Genomic DNA, 23,839 nt, shown 5'->3' on the forward strand with positions numbered 1-23,839 from the left:
ATATATATATATATATATATATATATATATATATATATATATATRTATATATATATATATATATATATRTATATATATATATATATATATATATATATATATATATATATATATRTRTATATATATATRTRTATATATATATATATATATATATATATATATATATATATGTATATATATATATATATATATATATATATATATATATATATRTGTATATATATATATATATATATATATATATATATATGTATATATATATATATATATATATATATATATATATATATATATATATATATATATATRTATATATATATATATATATATATATATATATATATATATATATATATATATATATATATATTAGGCTTGCCACGATAGGCTGTGTTGACAGTGATACCTGTTTTAAGACGCAAAACCGGTGACATCACTTTTCCACCGTGACACCGTCACCACATTTGTTTTTTGTTTTTTTTATTCGTTGTTTTTTATTAAATATTTATTCGAATTAAATGGAAAATATAATTTGTAATTTACTTAAGACGAAAGCATTCATATAATTAAAATCTAAACATAGCAATGCGTCATATTTCATTTATCAAGTGAGGAGAAGAAATACGCAAGGCATACTCTTATTTTAAAAATCACGCGACCATCATCTCAATGTTTAATAATAAATATATATATATATATATATTTTTTTTTAAACAAGAACGATTTAGCAATGTCGCGCCATTGACAAGCCAACTGCAGAGAAACAAACAACCATCGCGGCAACCGCAGTGAGCACTTTTTCCGTAGCTCAGCTCTTCTTTTTCACAGAGGCTGCACTCTTTAAAAACCCAAAGTTGCTTCGTCTGTCTGGAAATATTTCGGCTTTTAAGTCGCAAAACTGAGGCTGGTGCAGCTGACAGTTAGAATAGCTGAAGCCTTTGCGAATTCTGTCAAAATACAGCACTGAAATTAACAGGCACAAATGTCTTTGTGTCAAAAAGTCTATCTTTATCTGTCAAAACGCAATTGGAGCCAATGTTATGTAGGAGTTGTGTAGCCTATTAATCAAGTCTAATAAAATGAAAACCAAAATAAATTATTCATTGCATTTTTCGTTTGATAAAAATATACAAAAATGAAAAAAACTCAAATGGTGGCTAGTTTGTATTAATGTGTCTTAATATTAATAAAAATATGCTTAGCCTATTTAAGCTTAAGGGTTACATACTGCGCACGACGTTACTGAACTCCAATATCTCTGCGGGAGATTGTTACTTATGTGTAGAGTTAAGTTTCTTCTAGTTTATGTTGGTAATGCATAGGTTTCTTAAAATGTTTTTTATATTTATGATTAATTTGTTGCACCATTGTCCTGCAAGACCTGATATTTCATTCATCTGTATGTCCACACATGTAGAGGAATGACAAAAAGAAGACTTGACTTAAATTAGTTTTAAAAGAATGACATGAACAGTCAGAGGTCTTTGATGGATGAAGAAAAAGAGCTGAACAAATTTGCAAACATACAATATCACTAAACTACTATAAACCATGTAACAATATTCTGCCTTCTGAATCCTGATGGAAAAAGACAATTATGTACAATTTTGAAATTCGTTCAATAATTTCTCAAAGCTTGGGTAAAACCTTGTAGTTTAGATCTTGGTCTATAATTGTTTAATTTTTTTAAATTATTACATCCACTGCTGCTGGAATCAGCTTCCAGAAATGATCAGATGTGCTCCAACACATTCAAATCAAAACCTAAAATCTGTTTAGCTGTGACTTTACTGAATGAGCACTGTGCTACGTTCAACAGATTGTACTATTGTCTTTTCTTTTCCATTCTCTTATAACCTGTTTTTATGCATTTTAGGCAGTTTTTTAAATTATTTTATTCTTTGTCATTTTTTTTTATACTCATCTCTCTTATTCCTGTTTATGTAAAGCACTTTGATTTACCATTGTGTATAAAATGTGATTTATAAAAAAACTTGCTTTGCCTTGTTTTACTGCAATGAACTTCCCTCCTTTAAAAAGGTGAACTACAAAAGCAGATTACTAAGTCTTTGGGATATCAGAATAAAAAATAAAAGGGTTAAAGTTAACGGTTGAGCAATAAACAGTTGCGTGCCTTAAATAAAATGGTTTTTCATCTGATGTCAATGGATTTATTTAGTCCAAAATCTTCAAGTCCCCAGAGATGGAAAAATTAACAAAATCTCAATACCTGTAGAAGTAAAAAAAAAAATCATTAGTTCTTTACTCTGCAGTTATTGGGTGGATTTCCACCTGGTTTTTCATATTTAAATATAAAAGCTTTTCCAAAATGTTGGTATGTTACAGAAAGCCTTTTTAGATAACAAACCACATCAAAAGTGCTAAAAATGATTAGTCTGTGCTCCAGCACCCTGTGGACAATTATGGTCCAAGCGCTTGCTGAAGAATAGCCTCTTGTCACATTTTGACCTCTTTTGTGTAATGTGACATACTGACATTTTTTAGCTAGGTCATTAACATTATATAAAATGTGTGTATTAAATCTTTACTCTGTTGTCTTTAGTCCCAATGCTAAGAGGAAATATAAGGACAAGAAGTTTGGATTTGGAGGCAGGAAAAAGGGTAGCAAATGGAACACCAAAGAGAGCCATGATGATGTATCAGCGTTCAAGGCCAAAATGGCCCATGGGAAAGGCGGGGGTAAAGTCGGCAATAGAGTCAAGATGAACGTAAGTGTTGTCTCTTTAAAAAAATGTTTTTATTGTTAAAGAAAATATTTAAAGTCCCCCAGATACGATATTTTTCTCTCTCTTTCACACTCAAAACAGAAACGGCCAGGAAAAGAAGCAAGAAGGAAAATGAAGGCACGGAAATAAGCTGTATCTTCCTATTGACTTTAATTGTGCCATTAAAAGATGTTTTTTTTTTTCTTTTTGTTATTAATAAATCTTAGCTATTACTTCAGTGAAGTTTTGACTGTTTTCTTTCCCCTGACAAACACCCTTTGGTGTTTTTCAAAAGATGTTGCCTCAGAGCGTACATTTGAAGAATGTTTAAAAAATTGTATGACAAAACATTCATTAAAACCCTTTAGGATTAAGCATTAGGATTAAGATTATAGTGAATGGAAACTCTGTCAGTCCAGTTTTTTAGTTCAGTTCAGTTCAGTGCGGTTTAATTTTTTACTGTTAAAATTTAGAGCACTGAAGAGCAAATACATCAATGCGCAGCTCCGCAAGTCCCAAACCATGCAAGCTAGGGGCGATTTAGTCTGTGAACAGCCTTATCTGATGTCTTGTTATAGAAATATGACTTACAGAGCATGCACTGATTATGGGCTGTCATGATGTGTTTTTTTTCCCAAAAGTTCTTGAAAAAAGGATCACATTCAGGTCTTCATTTTTTTTTTAAAGGGTCCTGACCTCTGTAACACTTTTTACACACATTTTAAGCTTCATAAATATGTTCTGTGTTTGTCAAACAAATATATATATATATATATATATATATATATATTTTTTTTTGTATTAAAAAATAGTTTTGTATTATCAAATAACATTTGGGAAAGTTTGCTGTAGTAAGGAAGATCTGCTTCATTCCTGTCTGTCACTGTGCTGATTATCTACGTGAAGGCTATAAAATAAAGTATATAGCAATACAAACAGGACTTAGTGGCTTTGACACGCATGTGGGATTTACTGGTGAGGAGAACCTGCCCATTTGCATTATAGTCGCATGCAGCAAAAACAGCTACAATGTCCTAACAGCTCAAATTTCCAAGATTTAAAATAAATGGATAATTCTTTAACTACAGGGACTTTAATGTTCTTTAATCATATATACAATTGAAGTCAGAATTATTAGCCCTCCTGTTTATATTTTTCCCCAATTTCGGTTTAACGGAGAGATTTTTTTAAACACATAATCGCCAAAATACAGAAGAAAAACTATTATCAGAATCTTCTACAGAAGAAAAACTATTATCAGACATACTGTGAAAATGTCTTTGCTCTGTTAAACATCATTCATTCATTTTCTTTTCATCTTCCAAAAGATTTATTATTATCCCTTTATTAAGCCGGGATAACCACAGCGGAATAACTGCCAACTTATCCAGCATGTTCTTTTGCAGCGGATGCTAAATATTAAGGGTAAATATTGCTTGATAGGTTAATACATTTATTCTGTCATTTCCATTCATGCTGTATCTTCAAAGATGTTTTTTAAAAAACAAACAAAATTATGGTAAATAAGTGTATTTTGTTTACATGAAAGACAGCATGTGCTGGAAGTGCCATTTATGGTTATAAAATACAATTGATATGGATTGCTAAAGTACATGGGTTGGACAATAAAACTGAAACACTAGCCAATTTAGTGTTGGATGTTTAATGGCTAAATTTGAGCAGCTGGTGGCCAGTCTTCATTGATTGCACATTCCACCAGTAACAGCAGAGTGCATTCGCTTTAATTATAAATAAAAAGGTTTGATTGGCAGAGTAATAGCACAGTTTTGCTTAAAATATTGCACTGCACAAAACATCATGTCATATGGTGACATCAGAGTTCAAAAGGGTACAGATTGTTTGTTCATCATGCAAATTGGTGTGCATCTCACTGGTACATCTGTGACCAAAACAGTAAGTCTTTGTGATGTATCAGGAGCCACAGTATCCAGAGTAATGTCAGGAAACCACCAAAAAGAAGAACCAAATCCAACAGGAACAACTGGACGCATAAGGAAGCTGTCTGAAAGGGATGTTGGGGTCCTTACAGTGTTGTTTCCACTAAAACTGTTGGTCAGGAGCTCTACAGGGTTAATATACATGCCTAACTGCTGTAGCCAAACCTTTGCTCGCTCGTGCCAATGCCAAACGCCTGTTTCAATGGTGCAGGAGCCAAAATCTTGGGCTGTGGAAAATATGAAACATGTTTTGGTCTTTGATGAGTCCACCTTCACTCTCTTTCCCACATCCAAAAGAGTTATGTTGTGTAGAAGCCCTAAAGAAGTGTACCACTGCACACAGATTGTTATTGCCCAGAGTCAAGCATGGGGGGATCAGTGATGTTCTGGACTGGAGGACCATGTGTGCCCAGTGGTTCAAACAATGTATCCTGAAGGCGGGTGTATGTATTAGGATAATGCTTCAATAGACACAGCAAGGCCGGTGACAGAGTGGTTTGATGAACAAGTGAAGTTGAATATCTCCTATGGCCTGCACAGGCACTAGTTCTATAATATTATTAAGCATTCTGAAGTATTTTGGTGGAACGAGACAGCAAATGGTTTCTTCCACCAGCATCACATAGTGACCTAAACACTATTCTGCCAGAAGAATGACTCAAAATCCCTAATGCCACTGTGCAAGACTTGTGTCATTCCTGGGATAAACTGAGCTATATTGTCTGCAAAAGGAGAACCTACACCATACTGATGAATAATTGTGCTTTAAAACCAGGCCTTTCAGTTTCCTTTTCAACCCCTATTGATGTGTAATACTATTTTAAAATTAATTTATATAATATTTCAGTAATAATAATCAGTTATTTACAGTATGCACTGTTACTGTTCCTCTGTTAGATAAATGTTTTTTAGATTAATCTCAGCCTTACACATGCAAAAATGGGTGGTTATGCTTAGTAAGTTAGTAAATTGAGTTTATTGAGTGTGAGCTTAAGAGTTTAATAATTTTCTAATAAACATCTACATTAATGTTGATTTATTGTCATTTCCACAACGCTCTGTCATTTCCATAGCCACCAATATTTAAAAAGTTCTCATCACACATTCAAAATGTTTTCAGTATTTATGAGTTCATGCTCTATTTAATATACAAAATCAATTTATATATATTTTAAAAAGCTCCTAACCAAATTATTTTAAAATTTTAGACTGTGAAATGTACAATTCAGCATTTGGTCCTAAAGACTAATTTATTTCATTGACAATTGTTTAATTGTGTATATTGTGGAAAGATTGGTTAATGTTTTGTTTATATTGTTTTTCTAAGGTTAATATGAGTTGTAATTTGCAGTTTTAAAATGACATTTGTTATTTTCATTAGATCATTAGAAGCTATGATGAATTTTTTGTACTTGCTGGGGAATTTTTATTTATTTTTTTCGCAAATAGGTTTCTTAGAAATATACCAACTTTGATAGTTTTTTATGTTAAATAAAACATTTAATTAACATTCACTTAAATTGATTGATGATAAAAAAATGTGTTTCTTTTCTGACAAAGATCTTTTGTGCAACTTGATTCTGAGTCTTTTTATTATTATCATTATTTTTATTCTCTCTTCTTTATTGTTTATCCAATTTGGATAATTTGCAAAAGGATTGTATTTGTTTAGTGTATTCTTTATAATGTTACACAGTTTATTGGAATAAAATAAAAACTATTGTAATGCAATATAAAATAGTAGTCTTCACTACTTTGCAACGCGGTTATATTCAATGTTGAATTTTATGCCTCTTTTTGGCAGTGTTATTTTGACAATGATATAAATGTACAACTGTTAAGTATATGTATTTTAGCATTTGGTCACAGGGAAATAATTCCCTTTTAAAAAGTAAAAATAAATAAAAAATTTAAAAACAAATTACATTCTAGGGTGACGCGGTGGCGCAGTAGGTTGTGCTGTCGCCTCACAGCAAGAAGGTTGTTGATTCGAGCCTCGGCTGGGTCAGTTGGCGTTTCTGTGTGAAGTTTGCATGTTCTTCCCAAGTTCGCTCCAACGTGGGTATTCTCCGGGTGCTCCGGTTTCGCCCACAGTCCAAAGACATGGTACAGGTGAATGAGTGTGAATAAGTGGGTATGGATGTTTCCTAGAGATGGGTTGCAGCTAGAAGGGCATCTGCTGCGTAAAACATGCTGAATAAATTGGCGGTTTGTTCTGCTGTGGCGACCCCAGATTAGTAAGGACGAAGCCGAAAAGAAATAGAATGAATGTATGATATTCTACCTTTTGATAGTGAATAAATAACCATAAAAATACACGTTTTGAAAAAAATACACCCCCTACACGTTTTTTTTTTTTTACATGAAACACAGCAAAAAATGTTTTTTTTTTTTAAATTACAAACATTATTTGTCACAACTACATTACCCACAATGCTATGCTATCAAAACACGGTCGAATTTCTTGTTGCTGTTGTTATTGTTTTTATTATTAATTATAATAAATTAAAATATATGCAATAACAAATTTTATTACAATGTATGCTAGAATACTTTCGGACGATGAATTAAGGTTTTATAGCCTAACGTTACGTTGAACAATGAAACAGGAAGACGTTTCGCCTTTAGCCAATGACAAAACACCTTTTTGAGACGACAGAACCCCTGCACGATGGAAAAGGACTCGTTCTTTATAGTCGGAACAAACGTATATTTTGTTATTTGTAAACAATGTGACAAAACAAAACCGTGCGTTTCGTTATTTTAAAGGTAACACTGCGAACAAGAAACATGTTTTTTTTGCCGTTTGTCCACGGAACATTTTAGGGTCGTTTGTCAAGTCTCTCCTGTTATAGAGTGGCCCTGTGGATTTATGTCAGTATTAGGGGGTCATACTGGTAAGTTCATTGCATATTCATAATGTCCTCGTTCACAGCGTGCTTGAAGTAGTTATGTGCTCAAAGTAATGCATACTGACCATGCTGTAGCCTGTGTGTGTGTGTGTGTGTGTGTGTGTTTGTGTTTGTCATTTGCCTTGAACCAGCGCAAGACTGCAAACAAAACGTTGTCAAATTGGACGGTAAATCCTGTATTTGCAAATTGTTGCATGTTACTATCTTGGCTTGTAGTTTTATGCATGTGACTTTAGTAAATGTCATAGAGAATTAATCTTATTATAGAGATAATTAATCGTGTGTATATATATATATATATATATATATATATATATATATATATATATATATATATATATATATATATATATATATATATATTAGAGTTGCCCAAAAAAGTAGAATCACAATGCCCTGGCTCTCAAAACAATATGGTTCTTCATTTTATTGATATCAGTACTTTTGATTAACAGATGCAGTTTCCAGTAGACCTACTCAACATATAGGGGCAGTGTGGGGCAGCATGCTGAGTATGCATTGTACTGATCTTTTCCTCTAAGACGGGTGTCAAACTCAATTCCTGGAGGGCAGAAGCCCTGCACAGTTTAGTTCCAACACACTTAACTGTAGGTTTCAAACAAGCCTGAAGGACTCAATTAGTTTGATCAGGTGTGTTTAATTAGGGTTGGAACTAAACTGCGCAGAGCTGCGGCCCTTTTGGAACTGAGTTTGACACCTGTGCTCTAAGATGTTCTGTCATTCAAAGTGAGAAAATGCATGGCTACGTATGCAGGTGACCTTAGTAAGTTCCCGCAAGAAGTGAAATATGGCAGTAATTCGCTTATGTTGCTGACTAACAGGGCTAGCCCACAGACATCACAAAGCCCGTCGTGTTCAAGAAATGATTTAAAATAACACAATCAAAGGGTGCAAACAAGTCGAACTTTGCATCTCACCGACAAACATCCGGTTCAAATAGTTAAAGACCATGATACTGCATATGCCCTGAAATATAAGATGAATGAGTGTAATTTATTCTATGATAAGTGTGTTGAAATGCGGAGCAACGCAAAATTTTAAACTTTAAAATATTCACCTTAGGGTGCTTTCACACCAGTGAATCAATTCTGAAACAGGGATTAAAATTGTTACATTGTCTTTCTTTGCTCTTGGTGCGGTTCGCTTTCACACGGCAAAGTTTCTAAATGGACAAAAAGAGCTTAAACAAGTCACCTGTGAGTAAACTCTCCTCACATTGGTCAGAGTTTCAAGCTTTATTTTGCAGAGTCCTGCTCAGCTATCAAGGGGGTGTTGGATTGGTGGTGTTTGACAAGGTGCACGTGGAATGGGGTGGGGAGGGGTAAGAAAAGAAGAGTGTATTTGAGGACCAGGAGGGAGACACGCGATTTCTGGGAGATTATTACTCGTTTGCGAGCGTCCACGAGTCTCTGTACATTTGGATGTCCGTTGAATGACCTCCTGCTCTACTCATAATTCTCTCTTCATATAGCCGCATACCTATTACAAATCCATAAAACACTGTGATATAACCGGACTCGGATTGTATCGCTTTCTCACTACAATCGATCCGCTCCAGAGTTTGTTTCAATTGAGCCGAGACCACCTCATTCAAGCGATCTCGGAGCGAATGTTTTGGCACAGATCCAAGCGCGATTGGTGGATTCACATATACCAATTGAACCACGCTAACTGGGCAAACAAAACAGGTTCCGAAACAAAAGTCTAGGTGTGAAAGCATCCTTAATGTTACATTACTAGTGAGGTTTTTTATTTAATTTTTTCAGCCTCACATGAATTTTTCACTTTGTTCGAAAGTTTGCGTTGTTCTTCTACAATCTACTGGCACAAATACTTAAAGAGCATATTGTAGGTTAGACACCCCAGTGAGACAATGTGTGTAAGAGTAAAGTAAGAACTAGATTTTCTTTAAAATAAACGTTAAAGTTTATTATTAAGCCGTTTGGAGTCGTTTTTAGTCACGGAAATTGACTTCCGCATTTGAAATATCGCCAGACCGGAAGTGACGTCGGATAAGGGAGTTCGCGCATATAAACACTATGAAGACAACTGATCGCAATGCGCGTTTGGATGCCGAGATAAGATATTCTGAGAGACTCACACAAACGACAGACCACAGCTATACAATTATAAGCCTGTAGACAGACCAGCAAACAGAACAGCAGTCAGAGAAGTGTAATTTAACTATTGTGAGGGAGAACAGAGCAGGTTTATGGTGAGGCCAGTGTTGGATTACAGACAGATATGTAAGATAACAAAATCTTATCTGGCAACAGCAAAGCTAGTATTGATCATCTATAAGTATTAATACTTACCAGTAACAGAAACTAATGAGCATTTAACACAGTTATGCCACATTGACCCTATTTTTAATAGTAGATAAGTGAATACAAAACACAAATAACACAGAACGTCTGGAATAATGCAGAAACATGTAAACAAGGTACTGGAAAATCTTTTTTATTTTACAAAAGGTTTTCAGAGCTTCTGTATTAAAATAAAAAAAACATCAAATATTAAAACAATTAAAATAAGTTTTTAAATATGTCTTTTTGTCATTTTTTCATTGGGTATAAGATTATCTGTATCAGATCCCATTTAGGCAACAATCCATAAAAATACAAGTACAATTGTTACAGTATAAAATATTTACAAAGATTTGATCAACAGATCTGATCTGCATTTATGATAAAATAAACTTCAACCCTAATTCAAGTTCAAATTCTAAATGCAACTCAAGTTCAAGTTTTATTTATATAGCACAAAATCATAAGCAAGTGTTAACACCCAGCATTATTACTCTTTAAATATGTATAAGTATCTGTGTGAGTGCGTGAACCATTTAAAAGTAAACCTAAAATAATTTTTCAGTAAGTTGGCCAACGTTTTTGTGGGTGCCACACCATTATGTCTTTAATGTGTGTTAAATTGTGAATGCTGTGTAAAAAGATGCCGACAGCCTCATCCTTGGAAACCCGCTAGAAGGATCTAGAAAGAAGAGCAAATGTAGTGGCCACTTCTGCATTCTCGTCGAGCTTGTGATGAACTCCAGTAGTCCACCGTCAGACACGCAGTGAGGGCTGATGCATATATTCTGGGGAAATAATGCAAAAGTTTAAATCATGTTTATTAATAATATATATTTTAAAATTCACCATATGATTTTTAATATAACACAATACAGAAAACCCAACCACATTTGCAGACCCTGGATAGTGAATTGCAAACCATCTCACATTTACAGTAGACTGTACCCATTAGAAGTTGAGCATGTGAAAACAAACTTAAATTTTTTGAATGTTATTTGTTTTTCTTCTACAAGATGAATATTCCTTATATGTGAATAAAAAGTGCCTTTCCTCATTGACAGGACAGAATATTTTTACTCTCCCTCAAGTGGTTTCAAACCTTATTGACTTTCTTCTGTTGATCACAAACCAAGATATTTTGAAGAAAGCTAAAAATCTGTAACCATTGACTTCTATAGTGGGAAAAACAGATATGGAAGTCAATGGTTACACGTTTCCAATATTTAAAAAAAATGAAGTCAGAGATAGTGTAAGTTTACCTGGCTGCATTATATAGAAATATTGTTGTAATTCTTTGACCTTCTAGTTTTTGTTATCAAACAATACCATGCACAAATAATTCACGATAGGAGTCATAATATTTTACCCGATGAACGAGGTGAATGTAGGTAAAATTGGTTTTATATTCACACATTCTGACTTTCTCCCTTATAATATAATTTCAGAAGAGTATTATTTGCTAATCCCTAATATCATGTTAGCAGCCAACGACTATCAAAGTACAACATTGTTCACTGTCAGTTTAATAGTCCTAATGTTGTTTTTAAGTCATATTTACGTGTGATTTCAGTCATTATAATAAAAGTACTATGGTAAACAATACAGAGGGTGTGTCACACAAGCTGTCACTAATCGAATGTGCGAATATAAAATCCACTTTACCTTAGTTGAGGTTACTCTGTGAGCCAAAGTGAAGCACAGTTGAGCGAGAGGCCAGTGGAGAGAAAGCCTTCAGCTCCGGGTCATCATCTCTGTCTCCCAAAGTCTAATAAACACACCACAAAGCAAACAAAGTCACAACGCTGTAACTATACAAGACATTTATTATATTAGCAAACTGATGCTACTAGCCATCTTATCATATGTGTACATTTTTACACGCTTTAAAAAAGTATATTTAATATGCTTAACAATACAAGCTAGCAGCCGTGCTATAGGCTACTCCAAAGTAAACACATCACGTTGCTTCAAATTACTCAAATAATAATGCTAACAGACTTGAAAGTTGACAAACATAAACGAAAAACGAGTTGTCTTACCGTGTACAGCTCATCGAGCTGCATCTCCGACTGATCCAGGAGTGTTTCTTGTCATTCGCGTCAGCTATCACTCTTATCGGATTCATCCCATTTCACAAACCAAAACAGCAACAGGAAACTTGTGGACTTGATCTGTTGACAGGCTGGAGTTTGTGCAGTTCCCATAAACGCAATAATATACCACGATGATGATAAATTACGCCAAAACTAACAACCAGTTGTACTATTAGCTCCTCTGCCCCACTGTAAACAGCGCGCGTCTGTCAGATAAGTCACTCTTCTGACGTTACCGGGGTGGTTAGAAAAAAAAGCGGAAGTGGGAAAACAGACACATTTTCTTTAAAAAATTGTGCCCTTGCACTTCGTAAAACATTTTAATATGGTATTTTATGGTATTATAGAGTATTTTCACAAACGATTCTACCTTTTTTTGAAACTGTTTTTTAACCTACAATATGCTCTTTAAAGATGCAGTATGTAAATTTGACACCCAGTGTTTGAACTAGGTATTGCACTCCTGGATCAAAACACATTTTTACTCTGCACTTACTCTGACAAATCTTGCCACATTGGCGCGAGCGTGCCTGACTATTGAGCCTAAAGGCTGTTTTGAACAGTTTTATAATGAAAAGCAATGGCACGGGATAGACATTTTTCCATACTAAAAGGAGTTTTTGTCTTAACCAACACCTGAAATTTCTATTTTAGAAATAGCTTCTATTTCTCACAAGTGAACAACAGGATGAACTATGATCACCTCAGGTACACCTTATGTTTATTCAATGTTAAATGCTAATAATGAGTTTGAATGCAATTTTACATGGCATTTAATGCCATATTACAGAAAGCAGCTGATAGTTCACCTCAGATCTTAAAAATTAAATAAACAGTTCGAAATTAAACTTCTGAACTGCGACTCAGTGAGCCATTCATTCATTCATTCATTTATTCACCGCCAACTTATCCAGCAAATTTTTATGCAGCGGATGCCCTTCCAGCTGCAACCCATTTCCACACACACATTCACACACACTCATACACCACGGACAATCTAGCCTACCCAATTCACCTGTACCGCATGTCTTTGGACTGTGGGGGAAACCAGAGCACTCGGAGGAAACCCACGTGAAGGCAGGGAGAACATGCAAACTCCACACAGAAACACCAACTGAGCCTAGGTTCGAACCAGTGGCGTAGCGGACGGGCCCGCAGGGCACGCACCGCGGGGGGGCCCCGCGTGATTAGGGGGCCCCACGTCGTCGCGATTTTCAATAAACTGTTGGGAACAACTGTGGTCGGAACCAAAGTTCACACGTCTGTGTTCTCTGAACACCTCTCAAGCGGTGGACTACTTCATTCTGATTGCTTGCCGCCAATGTTGCCAACTTAGCGACTTTGTCACTAGATTTAGCGACTTTTCAGACCCCCCTAGCGACTTTTTTGTGTGTTATTGGAGATTTTTTTAGACTGTCATTTTTCCATACTGTACCGTCCCTTCTCTTCTCAACGAGCTGCGTGTGATCCCGCCGGCCCCTCCCCCGCCTCACAGCACTGACAGGCGGCCCAGTCAGTCCTCTACAGCAGCCTCTCCCACCTGCAGCCCGAGAGCAGATCACCCCTCTGCGTACCGACGACAAATGATTTAGCACAGGCAGTGTGAAGGTTTTTCCCTTGTACAGTCAAACCGATGTACTTCTACTTTATTTTAACAATTTAATTGGAGCGTTTATTCTTTTCTTGTTCACAATCACAGATATTTTAGTGACAGTTTCTGAACTTGTCTGAGTTTATTTCATATGAGAGATTACTGCACATTCACTAACGTTACACATCTGTAATGATATACTGTATTCAAACAGCAATAAATTTAGTTAAATAAACATGCTTATATAAAGTGTAGTGCAATTATAAATACCCCTTTATTAACCATAGGCTGTTAAACAGAAACGCTAGAACGTGATGACGTCAATGATATGCAAATTGACGTATGACGTATCCCCCCCCCCCTTCATCAGGGGGCCCCGTCAGCGATCCCTGCAGGGGGGCCTCCGCATTTTGCGCTACGCCACTGGTTCGAACCAGCGACCTTCTTGCTGTGAGACAACAGCACTACCTACTGCGCCACTGCCTCACCCCGATGAGCCGTTTGACAATAAAAAAAAAACCTTTTGAATCTAATCAGCAATATGCAATTCTGAATTTTTCACTTACTTCAAAGACACTACTGACTACGCTTACATAGACATCTTTATCTAGTTTTTTGCCTTAATAGACAATAATATTATTAAGGTATTTATGTGAAGTGCTTTCATCTAAGAGTTTCCTGTAATTTTGGGTGACTTTAACTGCAGTTCGGCAGTTTAACATTCACTCATGAACATTTCATTCATGCCTCCGTGACAAACTGGGGCATTAGGCGCACCTAATAAGGCACACCAGATGGAAAGAAAAAACTTCCGCATTTCTCGATGTGTGTGTGTGTGTGTGTGTGTGTGTGTGTGTGTGTGTGTGTGTGTGTGTGTGTGTGTGTGTGTGTGTGTGTGTGTGTGTGTGTGTGTGTGTGTGGTCCTTTACTGACAGGCGCATGTGTGGATCTTGTTGAAAAATATGGCGAAAAGTCCTACATGATGGTAATAGTTTGTGAGTCCCCACCAGTAGGGATGCCCCGATACAACATTTTAACTTCCGATACGATACCGATATAAATCCAATATCAGCACAAATCATGAATACTTTACTTTTACCTATTTCGTTGAGTGGAATGAATGAACAGCTAGATCAAACTGAAAACAAAACAGTAAGTATGGAAATAAACAACCAATTTACTAACTATTGTTTGCATGAATGTGAACCTTTTAAATAAGAATAAATATAAAAGAATTAAAGAAAAAATATTAAGATCCTAAAAAATATATTAATTGAATAAACAAAAATATATTTTTAAAAGTGGAAAATACTAATTAAAGGCCACTTCAGTTATTTATTTTTTACCATCAGCAAATGGTAGAAACAGCTGAGAGTAGAAACATAAGAAAAAAAATATTGTTATTTGAACAACTGCTAAAGGTTGAGTGTCCAAAGTTTCAATTTCACACACAACTTTTTGATTAATTTTTGATCCAGTTTCGAGCTGAAAAAATCTTTCACACAGGGGAGCAGATATAAGTTATTGTTAAATTAATAAAAATGTGCAGTATGGTTAGTACAAACATTTACATGATCAGATCTATTTAATCTGTGTTTGTATCATAAGAAGATTATGGCTTTATTAATTTTCCCAAACCTTATTAATTTTAATATAAAATATATTGCACATATTATCTTTAACAAATATACTTGCAGTAGATGGACTGAAACACAATTTTATTTGCATAATATGTTGCACGGATTCCACCCTACTGCCCACATGGAAAAAGTTTGACAATGTAAATAGAGACAGAACTGCAAACTCATATGCTAAGCTGACACTGTTAATCAGAGCACCTTATCTTTCTGGGCTTTTTAAAGAAGTATTACATATGGGAATGCCTCTAATTAGTAATACCATTCTTTCTTTTAAACTGTAATGGCCCTTAGCAACAGAATGATTTATTATTCTTATTTAACAGACAATTAAAACAAAAAAGATGTTTGGCATTTAACACCTTTTACATGACACTGTTTCTTTTCAGTGTGTTCAAGTAAAAAATGAACTAAACACGTTATTTTTAACTTTAGAGTTATACAAATCAAGGAGAGAAACAACAGAGTCTCCACATTTGATTGGTGCTAGTGATATGGCTATCATAAACTGCTCACTAGTGATCTAATTCATGCATCTCTTTCTGTCAGGGACAGATCTGTCTTTAATGGCTGGAGTGATCAAAATATCAACGAAAATACAGGAATGATCAGATAGTGTACTGGGCGACCCGGTGGCGCAGTGTTGTGCAAGTTACTTCCAAACTGTAATACATTACAAATTACTTGTTACTGTTATTTAAAATGAATCCCTTACTTTACAACATTACTGTCTCAGAATTGTAATATGTTACATGACTCTTATATTACTTTTTAGTTACTTTCACCAAAATAACTACAAAATTAGAAATTAACATTCTAAAATGACAAAATGTACTGCAGAGCATTTTACATCCAGTAGAAAGCGATAAGATGTAGCAGAATGACTGTGACCTATCCAGGCTGCTAACAATGTAGTATATAATTGGCAATAAAAGCATGACAGCCAGAATTACAAATAATCTAAGTCTGTTAAAAGTATGGTACAGGTAAAATGATTATCTGGCAATATCTGAATAGCTTGACTATATTCATATTAGACACAACAGGCCTATATTTAAACTAGGGTTGTGCCGATAGACGATGCCATCGTCCATCGCCGATGGTCGACAAATTTTACGATGCTGAGCCAGCATCACGATCCATCGCCCCGCCCCACATTTATATTAATATAAAACTTATTATTTGCATGTCACCTTAATAGCAAAAACAGTCTTTTCATGAGCTGTGTTAAATGTTACATATAGCTGCCGCTTGCACGGTGGTGAGAATTAAATGAAGGATTATACAGCACCTCTTGCACATAAAATGTGTGGATTCAGTGGCAAACGCTGTTACCTGCAAACCCCGTCCCACAGACTTTACAGTGAATGGCTTTAGTCATTTTCATAAGGGACTTTAAGCCACTGAAAGTCTTTCATTCATTCTTGGAAAAGTGTAAATAAGGGATTAACATTCAGCACATGATCACTAATAAGATGTGCCATTATTAGTAACTGTAGGTAAATTTGTCAGTGTTATTTTCATTCTCTCATCTTCAGCGCTTCACATTTCCGCGGTGGTAGCTCCTGTCATCTGAAGGCAGAAGGCATTGGCTGAGTGATTGACGACTGATATTAACCAATCATTCGCGTTCAGATCTAGAGCAGTGGGCTAATAAGAAGAGCACAAAGGCAGGGCAAGCCTTGCGGGCTGTTTTTTACTTCAACAAGTTCACAAAATAATTGTTTTAATCTCTTCCTGAGTGCTGCGTTTAGCATTTTTAGGTGCAAAGATGCATTCTGCATAAATGTCTCATAAATCCACGCACGCGGTGAGTTTTTTGCCTTGAAAATAATGAAAATATATGCACTATAGTGAACTCCAACCGAACTCTCGTCTCCTCCACAAGCTGCGGGAAAAGCCATTAGACTGACACAGATCACGGTGCCCTATTCATGCCAGAGTATCGCGGAAAATTTCAGGTCATTTGTTTGTAAGTTTATTTATATATGGTTTGGTTATGGGTAAAGCAAAGACCATGTAGGTCAGGTAGTGAAAACGGTAGGCTACAATTAATTAATTTGTTATGAATTAATTGATATCTAACAACCATCCCCACAACCTGCCTATGACGATGATGGCATTATCTATTGAGATGTTTTACATTAGACGATGCCAAATTGGTCAACAACGCCCAACCCTAATGTAAACTCCCAATGACATGACAAGATGCAGATTTTGTTTCTTTTCTTTTATTGTTGCCATTATTTTATTCACTTTAAATTCAAGTGGTTCACAACACAAAACTTTCATGCACAAAGTGAGCATGATGAACATAGCTTTCTCATTATAATGCTCGTGCACTGATTTCCTCTATTTGTGGACAAAACTGCTTGCGAGCTCTCAAATATACGCTGCTCGCATGCAAATTTTCTCACGCTCTCTCAAATATGCACTGCTCATGCACAAATTCTTGCGTGCTCTCAGTGCACTGCTCGCTCAGTGAGATTATATGCAGACTCACAATTTGTGTCTTGTGTTTCATCTTCCTTTTTTGCTTTTTGATATGACTTATATTGGTACACTATTTATTAACAATAACCGAAATACTAAAATAGATTTGCATATTAAATTTGTAAGCTAACAAAATGTTACATTTTTGGCTGTATGTTATATGATGAGATATTTCCATTTTCAAACACTTAAAGACACAGAAAATAGATGTTAAATGTAAAGAATAAATTTCATTTAAAAACATTTATTAAACATCCAAAGGGTGCACCATACTAATCAAATAATAAACATTTATGCAAAAATAAAAGTAGCACAATTAGAAATGTAACTAATAGAAAATAGGGAAACACTTGATAAGGTTTTATAGCCTACTGTGATGCTGCACGATTAATCATATCGCAATCGCAATTTCAGCCTATGCCATTACATTACAGCTGATCTTGCGATTATATTAAATAAACAAATAAATTTGTGGACGCAACAAGATATTCATTTTGTTTCACACCGCAAGCGAAAGCAGTGCATGAGCAGCGCGTGCGCAGCGCGTATGGAGAGCAGAAGCAGCACGCAGGCGTTTGCCTTCACACCAGCTGCATCTGCAGCGCGCAGGTCTTCGGCAGCTGCTGCAGAGATCAATCTATCTCTGTCTATTTTATCTAGTTACATATTTCTCTATATATACCAATACAACCTCCTCCTATGCTGTTTTTTTTAACCTGCAGGTCTTTATTTTAGAAAGTATATAGATCAGTACTGTATGCTTCTCAAGCTCTATGAGGAGTGTCATTCATCATGTGCACTCAGAAGACAATCGCCTGTGACATCATGTCATTTGGTTTTTGATCGTCAGGATGTTTTAGGCCTAGTTATAATAATATTTATACAATATAGTTATAATGATATTTATACATGATCAAACTAGCGTTACTTTCTCCGCTTCAGTAATGTCCAGCAGCAGGGGCGCCTGCAGGATTTCATTCCAAGGTAGGCACAAATCCAGCACTGCCCCGCGGTGGCTGTTATTTCAGTATTCAAACATTAAATAACGAATGCATCAAGTAAAATAAAAACAAATATTTTTTTATAATTTAGCAAAATTCTGCTTTTTTTATCTTTGCATTTTTATTATTTTATTTTTGTTACTTTTAATATTTTAATGTCTTCATAATTAAAGCTATGGACAAAATCCTGCTTGACATTTTAGAAAATATTTTGCGTAGCTACCCAGTATGTATGAAAGTTAACTGAGAACAAAAAAAATACACACACAGAAACATGTTACATGCCCCCATAAATGTCTAAATTATATTTAACTGAATCGTAAAAAAATGTGAAAATTACTCATTTTATTTTTATAAAACATTTTATTATTATTTTTTGAGTTAAAACTATACCGACATTTAATAATCCATATTTATTTTATTCATTCATTTATTTGACCCGTTTATTGGTGCATGTAACCTGGCTCTCTGTTTGGCTACACTAATGCCTTAAAATGTAACACATTATTTTTAGTAACTGCTATTTTTTAAATGCATGTTACATTTAACATTTACATTTAATTTTAAATGTAATTAAATTCAAATGTAACATTTAATTTTATCCTAACGCTGATATTGGTTAATAAAGCGTGATGACTCGGATATGATTTAGTTTAACTTGCATGTGTGTGCATATTTTGGCGTCTTTACCTAAAACTTTAAACATTTATATTATTTAAAATGAAACGGAAATAAATAAGGAGACTTGCATATAATTTAAACCATTTGTTTGGTGCTTAAGCCATGATCTGTCTGCATTAACGTAAATGGTATCGTTGACTGACTTTCAGTAATAAAATCGGTAGCGAAACTGTGCATATTAGTCTATTATTACTATAAAAAGTAGGCCTATATTACTGCCTTCAGTCAGTAAGGCAGTAGTGCGAAGTAATACGAGAATAAATAGCCTAAATGAAAGGAACAACAAAATCAGTCATCAGGTCAAGTGCAATATGGGATTAAAATGCGCTAGCCTGATCTCACGAGGAAACGTAAGCATTTTCTGTTCTTCAACGAGAAAAAAAAAATCAGACACGACACAGTAACGGCATTTATTAAAGCTACAACGCAGGTCGTGTTTATGATCATTAATATTAACAACTAGATATTAATAACATCAATAATTCATCTCGCTTTAGACTTTACCTTTTAGAGCTTGTTCTTGTCGGCGCAATAAAAGTTTATTGCAAGAATCAGATAATGTAGATTAAGATCATGCTTTTCCTTCATTGCATTCTATCCGTAAGGTGTTTTATTTATTCATTTCAATTTTTTAAATAATGGGGACAATATTCACTGACAAAATATTCCTCCTGTACCACCAACAAATTACACCCCTGTAGCCTACATAAGGTAATTTACATTTTGTGTAAAAATTAAGAAATCTCAAAGACCAAAGTATTATGCTAAAATATCTGTACAAACGTACGTGTTTGTTTAACTATCATTTATAAAACAACACAATACAGCCTACAATAATGTAGTTAACCTAAATATTAATTAACTTTAACTGCTTGAAACAGTATAATAACAATTAAAGGTTACATTAAAAACTTCACAAATAGCCTAAAATTACACTTTACTAACCAATAATAATATAAATAGTAACTAATTAGAAGAAGAACAAAAATATTAGCCTAGGCTTTTAACAATATAAGTCAGATGTTGAAAAAACAGCGTCTCTCCACCGTTTGATTTCTATTAATATTTTTAATTCTTTGCCAGAAAAACTAACATGTTGACTTTTTTCCGGTTTAAGCGGAGGTGTAATTGGGACAATGTTTCTAGTAGCACTGAATACACGCTCAGACGGTGTGCCTGTAGCGCAAATGCAGATACTTTTTTGCAACTGAAGAGAGGGTATCTTGCTTCGCCGCCCGCATTTCTCGGAAAGCATGGCTTTTCTACATTGAGCAGCGGCGCGTTCTCAACTACTAAATATGCTGCTAAATTTCTCATCAACGTCCACTATTTATCACTTTCTCTTTTGTATTTGGCCATTTTTAAAAAGGCCTCTGCCATACCTATAGCTGGGCGTTTGTGTTCAGAAGATGACATGACGCTGCAGCTCCGCATGTCATGGGTGGCAAGGTGACATGACCGCAGATGGCTCTGAAGATTCGAGATTTGTTTGTCCATTTAACACTTGTTTTTATAAACAAGCCCTTCAAATAGCTTCATCCTAATTATTGGTTTGCCTTTCTCGTTCGCCATGAATCCAAAATGTTTCCAGATTGGCGATGTAATAGGTTTTCCAACGAGATTCATGGCTGAACTTGAACTTGCTGAAACTTGCAAACATCGCTGTCACCTCAACAGAAACCTTTCAGTGCTTTCATTTGACTGAAGAATGAAAAAGACGCGACTGAAGGGCGAATTAGGTAACACGCTTTTTCCGCTTGAGCACACAACAAGCAACAGCAAAACTTGAGGCGCGCAAGCGAGCATAAGGAGAGTGTAAAACACTTGCGGTTGCGACCGTCTGTTAACCATTCAACAGATGTCTCTTATGCAGCCAAACTTTAAAAATATACAAATTATATATTAGTATATAGTTTAACTGATACCATTAATCGGTTACAAACGCACCCTTTCGGTTAACGGTTATTCGGTTATTTTGAGCATCCCTAATTAAACCGCATGTGCAAGCTCTAAAATACATACATTTTTTTCTCTCACTGCCACACGGCCGAGATCTATATACTTTAAGCCCTGCAGTTGAAAAATGAAAAATTATTATTAGCATTATTAGTAATCTGTGTGTGCATTTTTCTTGATAACAAGCAAGTTGAGTCATACCACTTGTTTATCGTATCGCAATCGTAAATCGCAATTTTTACCTTAATATTCGCAATGTGATATTTATCCCAAATCGTGCAGCCCTAGCCTACTGTACTGTTTACTCTTCAAATAAATCTCTGTATCAATCCCGTGGCAACTAAAATAAAGTTAACTAGTCTCTGTTGTCTTTCACATCGTTGATGTCTGAGATTGTGAAGGACATTTTCCATGTCATCCTCTTCATTTTGAGGAAAAAGCCTCTGCACAAACACATATATTGACATCTACAGTGTTTTGAACAGTAGTCTACTACAGTAAAATACTTATCAATTAATCTGTTGTGGTAATACTATCGTTGTTATGGTACCGCATGTGTTATAAACAAATTACCCAGTGCTGTAGTTTTTTTTTTTTTTTTTACAGTATAGGGAATATTATTTTACAATTCACCACACTTTAGTAAAATTACTCTGTGTATTAAAATTACTCTGTGTATTTCATTTTATCAGTTCACTATTCTTAATACTACAGTATGATGAAGCATTCATTAAGAAGTTGTAAATTAAACTAGCCCAAAATATAGCAGTATACCTAATAGAGCTGCACGATTCTGCCTAAAATGAGAATCCTGATTTTTTAAAGATCACGATTTTCTCACGATTCTGTTAATGTAAAATAAAGGGTAATATGAATGGGCTAATATTATTGTTATTTCTCAAACATATGGTTTATTCTCATGCACAACACTTTGTGTTTGCTAAGAAAGAAAAAAGCACATCAAATGCTTGTCGCAGCCTAATAATAACTCTGTAATGCCATATGATCATTTAAATGTTGTGCATGCTTTCGGTTTCATTTTCACAGCTAAGTGCGGTTCATACTTCACGTGCCGCTCTCAAACAATCACTCTGTTTCACAAACTGAACGTTATTGCAGGTTCTGTTAACTAAAGTAGACTTAATTTACAGGCGCGCACCTGCCTTCTCTGTGGTAACAGCTCACGGTCTGCAGCTCACGTCACGTGTGATATCGCGGCCACGAATACAGCATTATATGAAGACAGAAATGGTATTTTTGAGTGAATTATACCTTATACATTATGTGACTCTTTCAACACCATTTCAACACCATTGGTGTCCACTTTGCTGAACAAGGTATATAAAACCTGTGTTCAGCCCCATTTGTCTTCACACCTATGTGAAGACCTATGCGGCCGCCGTTTCTTCTCTCCTGAACTTGAAAATATACTTAGCAGAAACATAGAAATGCTGGATTAAGATCGTGTAGGGCAGGGGTCACCAAACTTGTTCCTGGAGGGCTGGTGTCCTTCAAATTTTAGCTCCAATTCTAATTAAACACACCTGAACAAGCTAATCAAGGTCTTACTAGGTATACTTAAAACATCCAGGCAGGTGTATTGAGGCAAGTTGGAGCAAAACCCGGCAGGGACACTGGCCCTCCTGGACCGAGATTGGTGACCCCTGGTCTAAAATGACTACACTGTAAAAAATTGCTGTTAAAAAACGGTCAGATTCTACGGTAAAATAATGTTTTTTCACTAAAACAGTAATGTTCTGTTAAAAACAGTGCTTTCTTGGTAACATTTTTGTTTTCGAGAAAGTAACCATCTGCAGAAAACTGTGATGTCACCGTAATGGAGTGAGGGGCTGGTTTAGTTGGGCTCTTCACCCTTGAACTTATTAATTCAGACTCTCCAATTACTATAATAAAGAGTTAACAAAATGCTTGTATTATAGCAATTAAGTTGGAAAGTCAATAAATAGAGAAATCTATTTGTCTGAAATTAGTTCTGATAAATGTTTTGTTATAAATCTGGAAGAAGGGCCTCATGCAATAGATTTTATGCTTAGTTGCAGGTATTAATTTAATTAATGAGAAGTGGAAACAGAAAAGATACCTCCGTAATTACTTAACAGTTAAGAAATTACATACAAAAACAGTTCAGTTATGACAATTACATACTCAGACCTCATGAATCTGACCTTGTATCTCAACAATGGTAACACCTCAAATGTTTCATGCTGCAATGCATGCTGGGAGTGGCACGGTACAAATATCCCAGCATGCATTGCGGTATAAATAAATGTTGTATAATGGTCTAACAGTTTTCTTTATTTGTGTTTGATTCTGCTGTTGTTTATGTTTAGACTTTCAGTTGCCTGTTTGTGAGTTAAACTGTTAATTTTGTTAGTCGTCACCATTATTGAGGTTCATATGCTGATTATTGATGTCTCTTTGAGTGCGATTTACACCATAG

At 35.1% G+C, this 23,839-nt stretch overlaps 2 protein-coding genes and 1 long non-coding RNA gene across 6 annotated transcripts in view; 2 read left to right on the top strand and 1 right to left on the bottom strand.

Moving 5' to 3' along the window:
- The window catches only part of ebna1bp2 (EBNA1 binding protein 2), a 23,665-nt gene extending 20,706 nt beyond the window's left edge, over window positions 1-2,959 (top strand). The window contains 2 exon segments of the mRNA NM_001003840.1: window positions 2,564-2,729; window positions 2,829-2,959. Of these exon segments, the coding sequence (NP_001003840.1) occupies window positions 2,564-2,729; window positions 2,829-2,876 (214 nt within the window). The 3' untranslated portion in view covers window positions 2,877-2,959.
- Window positions 2,960-7,317: 4,358 nt separating this feature from the next.
- Window positions 7,318-23,839, top strand: part of zbtb41 (zinc finger and BTB domain containing 41) — a 79,767-nt gene continuing 63,245 nt past the window's right edge. For 3 of the 4 annotated variants that reach the window (XM_073924172.1, XM_001922667.8, XM_073924178.1), the window contains exon 1: window positions 7,318-7,581. The gene's annotated coding sequence lies outside the window, so the exon portion shown is untranslated. Of the gene's footprint in view, window positions 7,582-21,980; window positions 23,064-23,839 lie in introns of those variants that run through there. The other variant, XM_073924165.1, reaches the window with a different exon arrangement.
- LOC101884153 (uncharacterized) lies at window positions 10,062-12,234 on the bottom strand. The gene is made up of 3 exons (XR_224677.5): window positions 11,966-12,234; window positions 11,589-11,691; window positions 10,062-10,711 (listed from the first exon to the last, which is right to left on the bottom strand). It is a non-coding gene; the product is annotated as an uncharacterized lncRNA (long non-coding RNA).

This window comes from Danio rerio, chromosome 2, assembly GCF_049306965.1.
Source record: "Danio rerio strain Tuebingen ecotype United States chromosome 2, GRCz12tu, whole genome shotgun sequence".
Lineage (NCBI taxonomy): Eukaryota > Metazoa > Chordata > Actinopteri > Cypriniformes > Danionidae > Danio > Danio rerio.